The 15,697-nt window shown below is 36.1% G+C and overlaps 1 protein-coding gene across 3 annotated transcripts in view; it reads right to left on the bottom strand.

Moving 5' to 3' along the window:
- Window positions 1-15,697, bottom strand: part of RGS22 (regulator of G protein signaling 22) — a 154,379-nt gene that overhangs the window by 102,702 nt on the left and 35,980 nt on the right. Inside the window, exons 5-9 of one of the 3 annotated variants that reach the window (XM_030937766.1) lie at window positions 9,892-9,977; window positions 9,151-9,283; window positions 4,910-5,039; window positions 1,811-2,444; window positions 178-339 (exon numbers count right to left, since the gene is read on the bottom strand). In XM_030937766.1, coding sequence (XP_030793626.1) covers window positions 178-339; window positions 1,811-2,444; window positions 4,910-5,039; window positions 9,151-9,283; window positions 9,892-9,977 — 1,145 coding nt within the window. Of the gene's footprint in view, window positions 1-177; window positions 340-1,810; window positions 2,445-4,909; window positions 5,040-9,114; window positions 9,284-9,891; window positions 9,978-15,697 lie in introns of all 3 variants that reach the window. The other 2 variants (XM_030937765.1, XM_030937767.1) reach the window with 2 other exon arrangements.

The raw sequence follows: 15,697 nt of genomic DNA on the forward strand, positions 1-15,697 counted from the left end.
TGGATTTAAAGTCATCCAAACATCCAAATTATCTAAAGGACAAGTAACTTAAAGAATGCCAAAGATATAATAGTCTTGTCATTTTAGGTTTCCATAAGTCATATATCCATAAGAAAAAAAGGTGTAACTCACAACTGGCCTAAGAAAAGTAAAAGTAACTGATTTATGTTTTCTTACCAATACAGAAGTAAAGGTTTTAAAACTTCAGGCTGAATATTTCTTAAATGCTCTTCATTCCACTGTGATCCATCTAACAGTTTAAATTTTGATAAGATTTCTGCAGAAAGGTAGTAATCTCCATTGCTCACTAGATAGCATTTTTTCATCTTCTCAAGATGTCTGAAAAAAAACACGTTTCCACATATACACACACACATTGGTAGAATATTCAACTACCAAAATGTTTTCACTTCTGAAATGTTTCAGACAAGTAATGAACTATCTCAAAACCAACAATGAGTGTCAGAGGTACCCAAAATTTTTGTGGAGGTAAAAATACTTCTCACAGTTATGGAAATGGGAAGGGTATTTGTGACAAGCTGAATAAATGACCTTGCAAAGATGTCTATGTTCTAATCTCTAGAACTTGTGACTAAGTTACCTTACATGTCAAAGGAAACTCTGCAGATGTGCTTAAGTTAAAGACTTTAAAGAGATCTCCTGTATTACCTAGATTGTCCCATGGTAATCACAAAGATCCTTCTAAGAGAGAGACAAGAAGGTCAACATCACAGAGAAAAATGTGAGGATAGAGCAGAGGTCAGAAAGAAGATGCTGTGCTGCTAGCTTTGAAGATGGAGAAAAAGCCCATGAACCAAGGCCTTCATTAGATGGAAAAAATAAGGAATTTGTTTACCCCTAGAACCTTCTGACTTCCAGAACTGTCTGAGAATAAATAAAACTCTGTTGCTTTAAGTCACTAAGTTTGTGGTGATTTGTTACAGCAACAGTGGGAACTACAGTGCTGATCCTGAAAAACCTATGTAGGCTACTTGCATGTAACTACCCTGACATATGTTCAAAAGTGGTAATGATCAATCAGGTCATGCTTCATAATCAACCATTTAGTGACCTCTGCTCTTATAGCTATATACAACAATGAGCTTTGTGATCTGAACGTCATTAAAATAAGTGGAATAACCCAGTGACTAGTACATACTCAGTCAAACCCTTAAAGGAAATTGCAATCTACTATAGTTGATCTGCTTCAGAGCAGACCAGGAGACTAAAGACAAGTTAAAGACTTTCCTAAAACAGGGTTCTCTTTTCTTCAACTTACAGTAATCTAAAACATATAGAGCTGACCAAACAAAGACCTGAGCCCCATCAGACCTCCAAGAAGTTTTCTAGCAGAGAGACTCATCCAGATACCCAGCTACCTGGCATCTAACCAAAGATTATGGAATTTGTTAACCAAGCAGGTTACTAGGGAGAGTAGGTGTCTATTTTATGCTAGTGTGGTATATAACTGATAAATTATTTTATTCTATAAAAATTATATATCACTTTAATGTTATAAAAATGAAAATAGAATAATTAATTTGAAAGTAGTTCTAGAATGTATGGGCAGAAACATTATGCAAACCCCAATAACTGTTATCATTAGTATCTGAAAACTATGAAATCAGAAAACTAGTGTGATCAATATTACTATTATAATAAAATAAGTTTTATTATTATTCATTCCTCCAAGAGTAAAAAATTACATTTTTAAAAATTTACTTTGGGCTTTCTCCCTGTGCTAAATAACCCAAATTAATATTCATAATTTGTTTTTAAAACTATTGAAAAATAAAAAAAATAGAATTACCTTTGATGTCTTCCATGGTCCTTAAGAACTTTTAACCTCTCAATATCCATCCATAGCCACCAATATCTCTCTCCCAATGTACCTTTTATAAATTTCTTAAATCTTTCAAACTCCTTTCTATTGCCAATGTCATAAGTCCTATGAGAAATACACCAGTCGGCCCTGCTCTCTGGTCCAGCGCTCTCATTCTTTGAACTTAAACTTGTTTGTTCTATCTCTTCTGACCTCTCCTTTGTAGTTTGAACTAATTCACTTAAAAAATTCTTGCCACGAATAGACTCAAAACAATCATCAAACGACACTTTTGTTATATTGTTGAAGTTTATATAGTCTGGGGTTTCTCCAACTGGCTTTCCAACAATTTGCTGAATTGCTCCTCTCAAAATAAAGTATACATAGGAGCTTAAAAATTCTTCACATGTTGAGAAATGCATTGTCAGGCTTTCACCAACATCCTGTTTCTTTTCAAGGTATACTCTCAGAAGAGCTTGAGAAGGAGTGTCTTGTAGAGATACAGACACCTCGTCTTCTTCTTCTTCTCCTTCTTCTTCTTCAAATTCAGAAATCAGTTTGGTGGTTTTAAATGGGTCCTTTTTTGTCCTAGGGTGAACTCCATCATCAAAGATAAAATTCTCTGTATTAAGTCATAAAAGGCTATTAGATTAGATATGAATACAAACCTTTCTTATTATTAAATAGATGCTATAGAGCCAGATCATCAAATGGGTTTATCATAGATAGTGACTGCATGGACCAGTGTCTTAAGAAGGATTCTGGACCAGTCACGGTGGCTCATGCCTGTCATCCCAGTACTTTGAGAGGCCGAGGTGGGCAGATCACTTGAGGTCAGGAGTTCCAGACCAACCTGGCCAACATGGTGAAACCTCGTCTCCACTAAAAATACAAAAATTAGCCAGGCATGGTGGCACAGTAATCCCAGCTACTCAGGAGGCTGAGGCACAAGAATCGCTTGAACCCAGGAGATAGAGATTGCAGTGAGCTGGGAGCACACCACTGCACTCCAGCCTGGGCGATAGAGAAAGACTCTGTCTCAAAAAAAAAAAAGAAAAAGAAAAAGAAAAAAAAAGAAAGAACAAAAAAGAAACAAAAACGAAAATAAAGAAGGATTCTGAGGCTACGTTTGGAACCAGTAGAAAAAAAATGCCAGTGGGAATTAACCTTGTCTTCCCTGGATTTGGAAGAAAAGAATGGTGGCAGATGGACTAAATATCTGACATCCCTAACACACAGAAGATATTCGAAAATACATTATGTACTTTTAAAATGTAATATTCCAGACTGATATATAAATGTCAATATATAAGTGCCAAATCTATTAAGGAATTAGAATATGTATACTAAATGATTATATGTGCTTTGATACTTCATGCTGTATGATAAAAGAAAATTCACTACCATAGATTGAGACCATGTATGAACAGACCAGAACTGGAGACAATAATAGCAAGTTTTAAAATTCACCATTTCATTAAAAGATTCAATTACTGGCCGGGCGCGGTGGCTCAAGCCTGTAATCCCAGCACTTTGGGAGGCCGAGGTGGGCGGATCACAAGGTCAGGAGATCGAGACCATCCTGGCTAACACGGTGAAACCCCGTCTCTACTAAAAAATACAAAAAACTAGCCGGGCGAGGTGGCGGGCGCCTGTAGTCCCAGCTACTCGGGAGGCTGAGGCAGGAGAATGGCGTGAACCCGGGAGGCGGAGCTTGCAGTGACCTGAGATCTGGCCACTGCACTCCAGCCTGAGCGACAGAGTGAGACTCCGTCTAAAAAAAAAAAGAAAAAAAGAGAAAAAAAAGATTCAATTACTATCAAACTTACAGTTTATCATTAAAGTTACAAAATGGCACAAGATACAAAATGGCACGAGATACTCACGAAGGTTTACAAAAGGATTATTTGTATGCTTTTTCTAAAGATATAGTATTTAGCTCCTATTTTCTCTTTCAAAAATCAGTGACATGTCTGATGTTAGTGCTTTATTTCACATAGTAAATCTACCCCTTGAATTGCCACAGATCAGCTAACTGTTGTCATCCATGCCCCATTCTCAATGACCATTTTCTCAGTTACCACAGTTCAAATCTCAATGAACTGGAAACATTTCATTACAATTTCTGTTGCTAATAAATTCCCCAATATTGAGAGATTAGACTTTGTGAGAGGATGCTGGACGTACACTCAATCCCATGGAACTGAAGGGAGGATGTCACAGAGAGCGAAGCAGGCATTCCAGCTCACCATCTCCTGCCATCCTTCTCTTCCTGTATACTATTTTTATCTCTAATTATCTACTTCAATATTTTAGGAAAACAACAAGAAGCCTATGAATCCAACTATTTTCAATTGGGGAGATTATTTTCTTCTTTACCTAGACTCAGGTTCAATTCTAGGGAATCCAGATTTAACTTCCCCAGAGTCTGCGTATATTTCTTAAAGAGATTAGTTAGGAACTGTAAGTGAATTCCTGAGTTCTTCTCCTGAGTCATCACACCTAAGTTTTTTTCTCTAATAACTCCCATTTCTGGAAGATTCCTTTTATTTTTATGAAAAGTCAGTATAGCCACAAAGCTCCCCACAGTAGAAATTTATCTGCTTTTTAAGGTGAAAAATAATCTGAACTTAAAAACAGAAGGGAAACTCAATTCCCATCAATAACTATTTTTTTTTTAGGAAGAGAAAAATGTTGTATCCACTTTATTGCAAAGACTTAACAAGAATTTGTAAACTATGATAAGAAATAATGACACTAATTGACTGCATATTAGGTACCAGGCATTTTCTATACATTTAGTATATATCATTATTCTAATCTTACAGATGAGAAAAGGTAAGGCTCCAAAAAGTGGAAAAACTCATCAAACATCACACAGCGAATAAATATCAGAGTTGCATTCTAAACCCATCTCCTTTTCACTATACAAAGTTGTCTCTCAAAAAACACAGGAAGTGGAGTGAAGCAAAGGGTATGTGGATAATTTTTTCTCCCCAACCACTAAGTACTGCACTGTAAAATTAGAACAAACAAACAAAAACTTAAAGAGAAGTTCTAAAGTCATTCTTGTCCTTTTCTGCTTACCAGAAACAGATGAAATAGCTGGTGATTTAAGTTTGTTGTAGGGTACACAACAGGGTAACGAAAAGGTTGATACTGTTTGCTGACTTTGTTTTGCTAATGCAAACCAATCTTTTGTTTGAGCATAGGAAGCCTAGGAAGAAGGGAGCATATTAGTTTAACATATGATTAGCAGTATTGCTCTGATCACAAACCTGGAAAAATCATTATAATAATATTCAACTTGCACAGTACAATATGTAAAGTGAAAATTATCTCATGAAGAAAAATAAAATTATACTCCAAAAATTCATTAGCTAAGAGGAATCGGAAGGAAATTTCAATCCAGATTTTTTTTTTTGTATTTGATAACCAAAGGAAAATATGTGTCCAATACTTATAAATTCTCCACTCTCACTCTCAGGCTATTGTTGACCAAAGGCATGAAACCCTACTTCCTGGATTCACTATAAATTCATGCTATCTGACTTCAACTTGGCAGTCATCAGACCCATCAATCCTTTTGCTAGCTGCTCCCCTTTACAACCTTCCCAATTACTTCAGGTCCCCTATTCTGTCTCACCTGGCTCAGTGTTTTTAGCAACTGCTCCCCCAGTATGACAGAGACACTATTCTTAGTGCCACTGGAACCTCTCCAAACTCAGCTGCCCCTTTGCATTAGACTCAGTTTTCACAGGTTTGCTTAGATTGAATGTTTTTTGCACACTGATTCCTAACTCTATCTGTCCCTAACTGCAGCATTCCATTTTTCCTCTCCTTTGTGTACCCCTGAACTAGCCAATTCAATTCTGAAGTTGATCCTTAGCTTCTAGAACCCCAGCCCTAAGAAGCTCCTATCCTAGCCTTCCTGGGAAGATTCCTCTGCCTGCCTCTCTCTGTAATGTCTTCTTTTATTTTTACTAGAGAATCCAAGTTGTTCAATCAGAACAGAGAAGGGAGTGTTCAGCATTCCTCTCATTTCTCATTTATCCAACTGAATCAGCTGGTTGGTCAGCACTTAGCCTAAGAAACACTTGGAGAATAGGTACCACAAATGGAAGAAAAATTAGTCCCTATCTATTATGCAGAATTAACATGGCAAGTCAAGCCACATAAGAAGACCAAAGCAAGACAGAGAAATGAGAGGTGGCAGCTATGCAGTCACCATCCCTCTTAGAGGTGAGGTTTCCCAGGTGCTAAAAGCTTTCAAAGACTAACTCACTTTTGTTCCCTTTTCCCTTTAAAATCAAGTTATTTATTAGTAATTATATGTTCATCTAACATATAATTATATGTTTACCTAACATATAATTATCGAGTGACTACTTTATCCTAAGCAATAGCCTAAGCAGGAGGCCAAAATAATTAAGAAACGTTCAAGGAATTGAGAGAGACCAACATACAAGGTCCTTGCTATTTCAACTGCAAAAAAAGAATGAGGGAGTAGAACACAGGAGAGAAAGAAGTCATCAGTCAGACTTTAACATCTTTAACGTAATTATTCCACTTTATATATTTTTTGGGGGGGAGGTGGAGACAGAGTCTCATTCTGTCACCCAGGCTGGAGTTCAATGGTGTAATCTCAGCTCACTGCAACCTCTGCCTCCCAGGTTCAAACAATTCTCCCATCTCAGCCTCCCGAGTAGCTGGGATTACTGGCACCCACCACCATGCCTGGCTAATTTTTGTATTTTTAGTAGAGATGAGGTTTCACCATGTTGGTCAGGCTGGTCTGGAACTCCTGACCTCATGATCCGCTCACCTCAGCCTCCCAAAGTGTTGGGATTACAGGCGTGAGCCACCGCACCCGGCCTATACTTTTAAGAGATGGGTCAGTTGTTTTTTAGATGGTATAATTTAGGCTCAAAGAAATATTACCAGTTATCATGAAGATTAATCCCTATGTATAGTCATGACATAAATAATGTAAACATCCAAGAACTCTGAATCTGCAAAATTCAAAGGCGATTGAAAAATGGTAATATATAGTTAAAGTGGCTGTGTGGTGGCTCATGTCTATAATCCTAGCACTTTGGAAGGCTGAGGTTGGAGGATTGCTTGAACCCAGGAGTTCAAGACCAATCTGGGCAACATAGACCCTGTCTCTACAAATATTTTTTTAAAAATTAGCCAGAAATGGTGATGTACTCTTGTAGTCCAACCTGGGAGGCTGAGGTGGGAGAATTGCTTGAGCCAGGGAGGCTGAAGCTGCAATGAGCCATGATTGCATCTTTCCACTCCAGCCTGGGCAACACAGTGAGACCCTGTCTCAAAAAAAAAATTGTGTATATATATATATATATATATATATATATAGTGTTAAAGTTTACTTAAGTGAATACAAATGAGTTTTTTCATCTCAGAAAATAGCAAAAGTAAACTAGTTTGGATTTTAACTCCCTTATATTTAATTAAATTCACATATAGCAAATCAGAACTTATTCCCCTAGATTGATTCTTCCCTTTACATGTTTATTGACCTTGAGTACATATTTTTTAGGACATTTCCAACATTTCTATAGTATATAAATTAAGGGAAAAAATATGGCCAGGCATAGCGGCTCACGCCTGTAATACCAACTCTTTGGTAGGCTGAGGTGGATGAATTGCTGGAGCTTAGCAGTTCAAGACCAGCCTGGGCAACATGGCAAAACCCTGTCTCTACAAAAAATACACAAAAATTAGCAGGGCGTGGTGGCATATGCCTGTAGTCCCAGCTACTTGTGGGTGCTGAGGCAGAAGGATCCCTTGAACCTTGGGAAGTCAAGGCTGCAGTGAGCTGAGATTGTACCACTGCACTCCAGCATGGGTGACAAAGTGAGACTCTGTCTCAAAAAAAAAAAAGGAAAGAAAGAAAAAAATACTTAAAATCAGTATAAGAGAGAAGAAAAATGTGCCTTAAATACACCACTGGCATTATTCAGTGGAAATAATGGAACTGGCATAACTGTAAATGTTTTTGACAAATACTGCTGATAGAAATGCTGAACTACAAAATTAATAGGAGATACACAAGAAAAAAAAGTTCAAGTAAATTTAGCCTATCTATTCCAACACAGAAGGCAAAGAGGCTTCCTCTTGTATGATAATTTTGATCAATTGAAAGTGCCTTATTTGCAAGTAAGCCTTAAGGTTTCGGAAAAAAAAAAAAAAAAAAAAAAAAAAAAGGAAGTGCCTACCCAGAATACTGTGTTGTAAAGAATCTGGAGCCAAATCCTAGCTCAACAGAAAAATTTCCACAATTGATTAACAAAGTCTGTCATAGGGAGTAGCAGCACAAGGGCTACATATTTGCCATTCCTAATTTTGTATAGAATTGTGTATTAGAATTATAGTTCCAGATATAAGATCTAATAATTAGAGGCCAAAGACCAAACAACAGTTCTTACTACATTATGACTCTCCAAAAGGATACTTGATTCTAGGTTAAATCTCTTCAAATGCTCTCATACACCCTCACATTTCTCTAATCATGGATGACAAATTTATTTGATAACAACCTTACAATAACACATTTTACTACTAAGGAATAACCTAGAGAAAAGGAAGGAAAAGACTCAATTTATCTTTTTGTACAAAAGTAATAGAATTCAAATCATAGCAATTTTGGAATGAACAATGAAACCATGGATATAATTCAAGTTACTCTTGCTTCCCAAGTGACACTGCATGTTCTTCAACCTTGCCTTTGTCTCTTCAGACACATGAGGATAATATTTCTAACTACATTTCAAATTAAAGAGAGCAGAGCAAATTAGTTAGCATAAATCTATAAGAATTATTGCTAAATCTGCTTTACATGTATTTGAAATCATTTTTTCTGTTCAGGTAATACAAATGTCTTAAAATGAGAAGTTACAGCCAGATGTGGTAGCTTACGCCTGTAATCCCAGCACTTTGGGAGGTAGAGGTGAGTGGATTCCTTGAGTCCAAGAGTTCAAGACCAGCCTGAGCTACATGGTAAAACCCCATCTCTACAAAAAATGCAAAAAAAAAGTTAGCTGGTTGTGGTGGTGCATGCCTGTAGTCCCAGCTACTCAGGAGGCTGAGATGGGAGGATCACCTGAGCCTGGGAGGTGGAGGCTGCAGTGAGCCATGATCATGCCACTGCACTCCAGCCTGAGTGACAGAGTGCGATCCTGTCTCAAAAAAATATATGTATAAACTAAAAAATAAAATCAGAAGTTTTAATGAAGCGATAAGTCATGAAAAAATATTCATACTTTTACCTCACCAAGTGATACATAGAACTTTTTCATAATTACAAGATTATCTTCTTCAGTGGCAGGAGGTGGTAGACTGGGTGGTTTTTTCACGATCCAGGGAGAAAAATTTGATCCTACTGTGAAATTCATGCCGGACTTGCTCCATCTTACTTGTGAGACCAATTTGGCTAACCTGCATTTTAGGAATCATACAAATTTAAAACAAGTTTCAAATATAGCAGAATTCAGGGAAAAACCTAAAATTTTATTTTATGTATTCAAGCCAATCTCCTCTCCTCACTTAATGATGATTTTCTTTGGCTCTGCTAAAATTAATAGCTTATTCATAAAACCACTAATTAGTTAAGAATTATTCATTTTAACTGATTTTGATTTAAAAATGTTTGTTCAGAGGTCAAATTTTAGGTTCTTACATGTTAAAAGTCAGGGAACATAAAGGAAAACTTGGTTCTGGACTATGGCATTCTATGTTTTTCGTGTCACACTAGTTTTCATTGTTAAACATCCTGCACCTAAATACCATTATCACCAATAGATAATTTTTAAAATATGACTGGTTGGAGAGGCTCACGCCTGTAATCCCAGGTTTTAGGAGGCCAAGGCAGGAGGCTCTCTTGAAGCCAGGAGTTCAAGACCAGCCTGGGCAATACAGCAAGACCCTGACTCTACAAAGAATTTAAAAGATTTGCCACACATGATGGCACACAGCTGTAGTCCTAGCTAATTGGGAGGCTAATATATATGTATTTAAAAATACATATATTGATGGGACTATAGTACCTGTATTCAAAGTAGCAATCACTTTCCAGAAATGCTGGAAGTCTTTCTTTTTTGATCCACTTAATACCTTCTTCACGACTGAGACACTATGAGAAGAAAAAGAAAAAGAAAAAGGAAAAGAAGGTCAAAGAAAATCACTTTTAGGAGATGATTAACGCTTAATCATGAGAGCAATAATGACCTCCAGCTGTCAGCAGGAGCTCTACCCCTAGGTCTTCTATTTCCACTAGAGAGATCAATAAACCTGAGCCACGAATGTGACGCACTTCTTGCCTCTGGTACGTTTTTAATTCTCTTAACAATTCTATATCAAATATATAATGCCTCAATTTTTACAGATTAACAAATCGAATCCAGAGAAGTAAAGTAACTTGTTGAAGGAGGGAGAATGAGGAAAAAAAAAAAAGCCAATGAATCTCAGTATTTTCAGTCATAAAATGGGTTAAAAATAATCACAAACAGAAAAAGAACCACCAAGAAAACTTGGTAAAGCCACCAAGGTCACTGCAGGCCCCTTGTTCATCAAGTTTAAAAAAATGTTTTAACTGTTTAACATCTCCAGGCACTCTCTTACAGATAAAAAAAAGTTAATAATGATAGTAGAGTGTTACAAATGCCACAGTGTAGGCTTCTGTGGGAGCCCACAGAGACATTTAACTCAGGAGAGGTTTCCCATAGAACTCGCACTTCACTCTTTGACCCGAAGCAAGGCTAGCTAGGTTGAGCAGGGAAGCAAAAGAGGAGACAAACCACAAGTGTGGCAGTATTAGGTCACAGGATGAGATCTTTTAAGGGATGGAGAGAGAAAGGTTGGAGAAGTAGGCAGGGTCATGACTGCAAATAGCGTTTTAAATAACATTAAGGAGTATAGATTTTATCTTGAGGTTGTGAGAGCAATACAGAATTACTGAAGGGTTACTGTTGTTCATCCTAAAATACTTACTGTTGATTCTACTTTTTCTTGTATTCACTTTTTCCAGAATTCTAAATAATATCAGTACCTTAGACACAAAACATGTTACTAATAAATAAAACAATCTCAGTGAGGTAAATGTGTTTGCATTTATGTGGCTTCCATGGACAATCTAAGGTGATAGTTTTGCTATAACATTGCATAAGAGTTAACACATAGACCATTACTAACTCTAGTGAGGAAACTGAATGTCCCTATAGTAGTGTTGCTGACATCTAATGTGCTGATGCTCATGAGGGTGATGTGTGCTCATCATTGCTGATACGTGCAGAAGTCTTTAGGCATTCAGGATTGGAACATCAAATAGTTTTCTTCTATTCAGCAAAAAAACCACATTCATTTGCCTTCACCAAACACTATCTTCTGCATAATGAAAGAATAGAAGAAAACCATGCACCTAATCAGCAGTACCTTGTTGACAGTCTCACTGCTTATCAGTGAGATCTGAAGGACATTTGGATCTTAGAAAGACTCTGCATAGGCTACACACTGACAACCATGCAGGACTTCTGAACTCCCATTAGCGCTACATTCAATGTATCACAGAAAGATACCAAACTACATATAAAGATCCACATGAACCCTTAAAGAATTCTATAAGGTTGTCAAAGTAGTCAGTTCATTCAAAACCAATTTGCTGAATATTCAGCTAGTAAACAGTTTACCTATAATCCATCCTCTTTTGAGTGTTTTTGTACCTATTTGACCTAAAAATAAAATGAATAAAAAAGTTTAAAAAGAATAAAATCAAAAATTGAAGAAAAGTCTTTAGCCAAGCTGAAAACAAAACTCTTCGTGGTTTTAAAAAGTAACTAAATATAAAGACAAAAAACATACAAGACAATCCTGATCAACCATAAAATAACTTAACAAATACTTATAAGAAACACAAAAAGAATCTAAGGTTAAATTATTTAAACCTTAAAAAAATTTCTGTAAGTTGGTTAAGAAACAGAAAGGGATGACCAGAATGTTAAAGGAAGATGACTTTAGGTAAATCAATACAGAACTATTTCCAAATAGCCATACGCAAGCTGTTTAAAGTGCCTACAGAATTGGATTAATAAAAAATTATATTTAGATGTACAAGAAAAACAAAGCATGGCTATCAGCCAGTAGATCTTATTGGTTAGATTTATTGAGGTATAAATTACATACAGTGAAATCCACCCTTTTTAATACAGTTCTGCAAGTTTTGACAAATGCATATAATCATGTAACCAGGACTACAATCAAGACACAGAAAAGTTCCAACACTCTCCAAATTTCCTCATGCCACTTTGTAGTCAGCAACTCCCTCCAACCCTAGGCTCTGACAACCACTGATCTGTTCCACAGTTTTGCCTTTTCCAGAATGTCATATAAATGGAATCAATATAGTATGTACTTTTGATTCTAGTATCTTTCATTCAGCATAAAGCATTTAAGATGTATCTATGTTCTTTCATGTATAAATCATTCTTTTTTGTTGCTAAGTAATATTCCACTGTATGTACATACTACAGTTTCTTTATCCATTCACCAGTTAAAGTAATCTGGAAAACTTCCAGCTTTTGTGATCATGAATAAAGCTAACTGTAGACATTTACATGCAGGTTTTTCTGTGAGTATAACTTTTCATTTCTTTTGGGTAATACTCAGGGGTAGGATAGATAGGCAGTGATATGGTATGGATATTTGCCTCCTCCAAATCTCGTACTGAATGTGATCCCCAATGCTGGAGGTAGGGCCTCATGGGAGAGATGTCGTGGTCATGGGAGCGAATCCCTCATGAATGTCTTGGTGTCCTCCCCATGGTAATAAGTGAGTTCTCACTTTGTTAGTTCACATGAGACCTGATTGTTTAAAGAGACTGATGCCTCCTCACTCCCTCCCTTGCTACCTCTCTTGCCATGTGATATGGAACTCTTTGTCTTCCACCATGAGTGGGAGCTTCCTGAGGCCCTCACCAGAAGCAGATGCTAGTGCCATGCTTCTTATACAGTCTGCAGAACCATGAGCCAAATAAACCTCTTTCTTTATAAATTGCCCAATTTTGAATATTCCTTTATAGCAACACAAATGGACTATAGGTGGTATGGTATATGTTTAACTTGGAAAGACGTGCCAAAATGTTTTCCAAAATGGAATTCTCACCAATGAGAATGGACTTTTGAGTTGCTTCCACTTTTTGGCTATTATGAATGATGCTGCTATGAACATTTGTATATAAGTTTTTGTGTGAACATATGTATTCAGTACTCTTGAGTATATACCTAGAAGTGGCATTTCTGGGTAATTTGATAACTCTTGGGCTAAGCTCTAAAGAACTGCCTAATATTTTCCAAAGTAGCTGTACCTTCTTACAATTGCACCAGCAGTGTATGAAGGTTCTAATCACTTCAAATCCTCACAAACATTTGTTATTATTTGCCTTTTTTAAAATCATAGCCATACTGTTGGGTGTGAAGTAGTGTCCCATTGTGATTTTGATTCCATTTCCCTTATGACTAATGATGTTGAAAATCTTTTCATGTGCTTATTGTTTATCTTATTTGGAGAAATGTCTATTCTAAACCTTTTGCACATTTTTAAATTGGGTTGTCTTTTTATTTTTGAGTTCTAAGAGTTATTTTTATAGTTTAGATACACATCTTTATAAAATATATGATTTGCAAATATTTGCTCTCATTCTGTGGGTTGTCTTTTTACTTTCTTGGTAGTGTCCTTTAGAGCATGAAAGTTTTGATTTATCTTTTTTTCCTTGTGCATTTGGTGTTATATCTAACAAAACCAATGCATAATCCAAGGTTATAAAGATTTACACCTGTATTATCTTCTTAAATCGAATTATCTTTTTTGCATTGTTGGATTTAATTTGCTTATTTTTTGAGGATTTTTGTGGTCTGTGTTCATGAGTGATGTTAAGTTGTAAGTTTTTCTTTTCCTTCAAATTCCTTCATTTAGTTTTGGCATCAGTGTAATGCTCATCTCACAAAATGAATTAAAAATTGATTTCTTTTGTTTTTTGTATAAGTTTTTAAAAATTTAAGGTTACTTCACTTCTAAGTGTTTGATAGAATTAAACAGTGAAGTCATCTGGGCCTGGAGTTGTCTTTGTGGAAAGACTTTAAACTGTGAATCCAACTTCTGTAATAGATGTAGGACTACTCAGATTATCTATATCCCCTTCAGTGACCATCGATAATTTGTGTCTTTTAAGAAATATGTGGGCCAGGTGCAGTGGTTCATGCCTGTAATCCCAGCACTTTGGGAGGCCGAGGTAGGTGGATCACTTGAGGCCAGGAGTTCAAGAGCAGCCTGGCCAACATGGCGAAACCCCATCTCTACTAAAAATAGAAAAATTATCTGTGCATATTGGCATATGGCTATAATCCCAGCTACCTGGAAGGCTGAGGCAGGAGAATCGCTTGAACCTGGGAGGCAGAGATTGCCGTGAGCTGAGATCATCCCACTGCACTCTAGCCTGGGCATCAGAATGAGACCCTGTCTCAAAGAAAAAAAAAAAAAAAAAAAAAAGCCTATTTCATTTAAATGTCATGAGCTTATAGACATAAAATTGTTTGCAAATTCTCTTTTTTTTTTTAACTGCCTGTAAAATTTGTAATGACATCCCCTCTTTCATTTCTGATATTGGGCATGTATATCTTCTCTCTCTTTTGCTTCAGCATTCTGGCTAAAAGTTTACCAATTTCGTTGATTTTTTCAAAAAACAAGGCTTTATTTTCATTGATTTTTCTCTCTTGTTTTTCTGTTTTCAATTTCATTGATTCTGTTCTTTATTTCTTTACTTTTGGTTTAATTTTAACTTAATTTTTCTAGTTTCTCATAGTGAAAAGTAGATCGTAGATTTATTTAGTCTTCTCTATTACAAGCACTTAATGGTACAAATTTCCCTGTAAAGACTAATTTAGTTGCATCCCACAAATTTTGATATGTTATACTTTAGTTTTTATTCAATTCAACATAATTTTTAATTCCCCTTGGGACTTAGTCTTTGACCTATTAATTATTTAGGAGTATGTTATGCAATTAAGTATTTAAGGATTTTGTTACCGATTTATAGTTTAATTCTGAAGTGGTCTGAGAACACAGTTGGCAAGATTTCAAATCTTTTAAGTTTGCTGAAATTTATTTTATGGCCCAAAATATGGTCTATTTTGGTAAATATTCCCAGTGCACTAGAGAAAAAAATGTTGTGGGATAAACATCCACTGTTGTGGGATAAAGTGCTCTGTAAAGATCAATTAGATTTACTTGGTTGTTAGTGTTTTTCAGAACTTCCATCTCCTTACTGATTTTCTATCTTTTCTATCAGTTACTGAGAGTAGTGCTTTAGTCTCCAACTATAACTATAAATTTATCTATTTCTTCTTTCAGTTCTATCAGCTCTTGCATCATGTATTCTGAACCTCTGTTGTTAGGTGCATACATATTGTGAGTTGTTAAGCTTTCTTGGTGAATTGACCCTCCCCTCCTTTATCATTATGTAATGTTCCTCTTTATCCATGGTAAGATTCCTTGTTCTGAGGGCTGCTTTGCCAGATATCAATATAGTCACTCCAGCTTTCCTTTAATTCATAATTGTATGGTATACCTTTTACTATCCTTTTCACTTCTAAACTATTTATGTCTTATTTTTAAGGTTAGTTTCTTGTAGACAGCAAATAATCACAATTTTTAAAAAAATCATCCCTGACTCTGGCTTTTACTTGGGGTGCTTAGGCCATTAAATTTCATGTAATTATTGGTGTATATTATTATTATCATTATTTTTAGAGATGAGGCCTCACTCTGTCACCCAGGCTGGAGTGCAGTGGTACCATCATAGCT

Source organism: Rhinopithecus roxellana, chromosome 9 (assembly GCF_007565055.1).
Source record: "Rhinopithecus roxellana isolate Shanxi Qingling chromosome 9, ASM756505v1, whole genome shotgun sequence".
NCBI classification, from domain to species: domain Eukaryota; kingdom Metazoa; phylum Chordata; class Mammalia; order Primates; family Cercopithecidae; genus Rhinopithecus; species Rhinopithecus roxellana.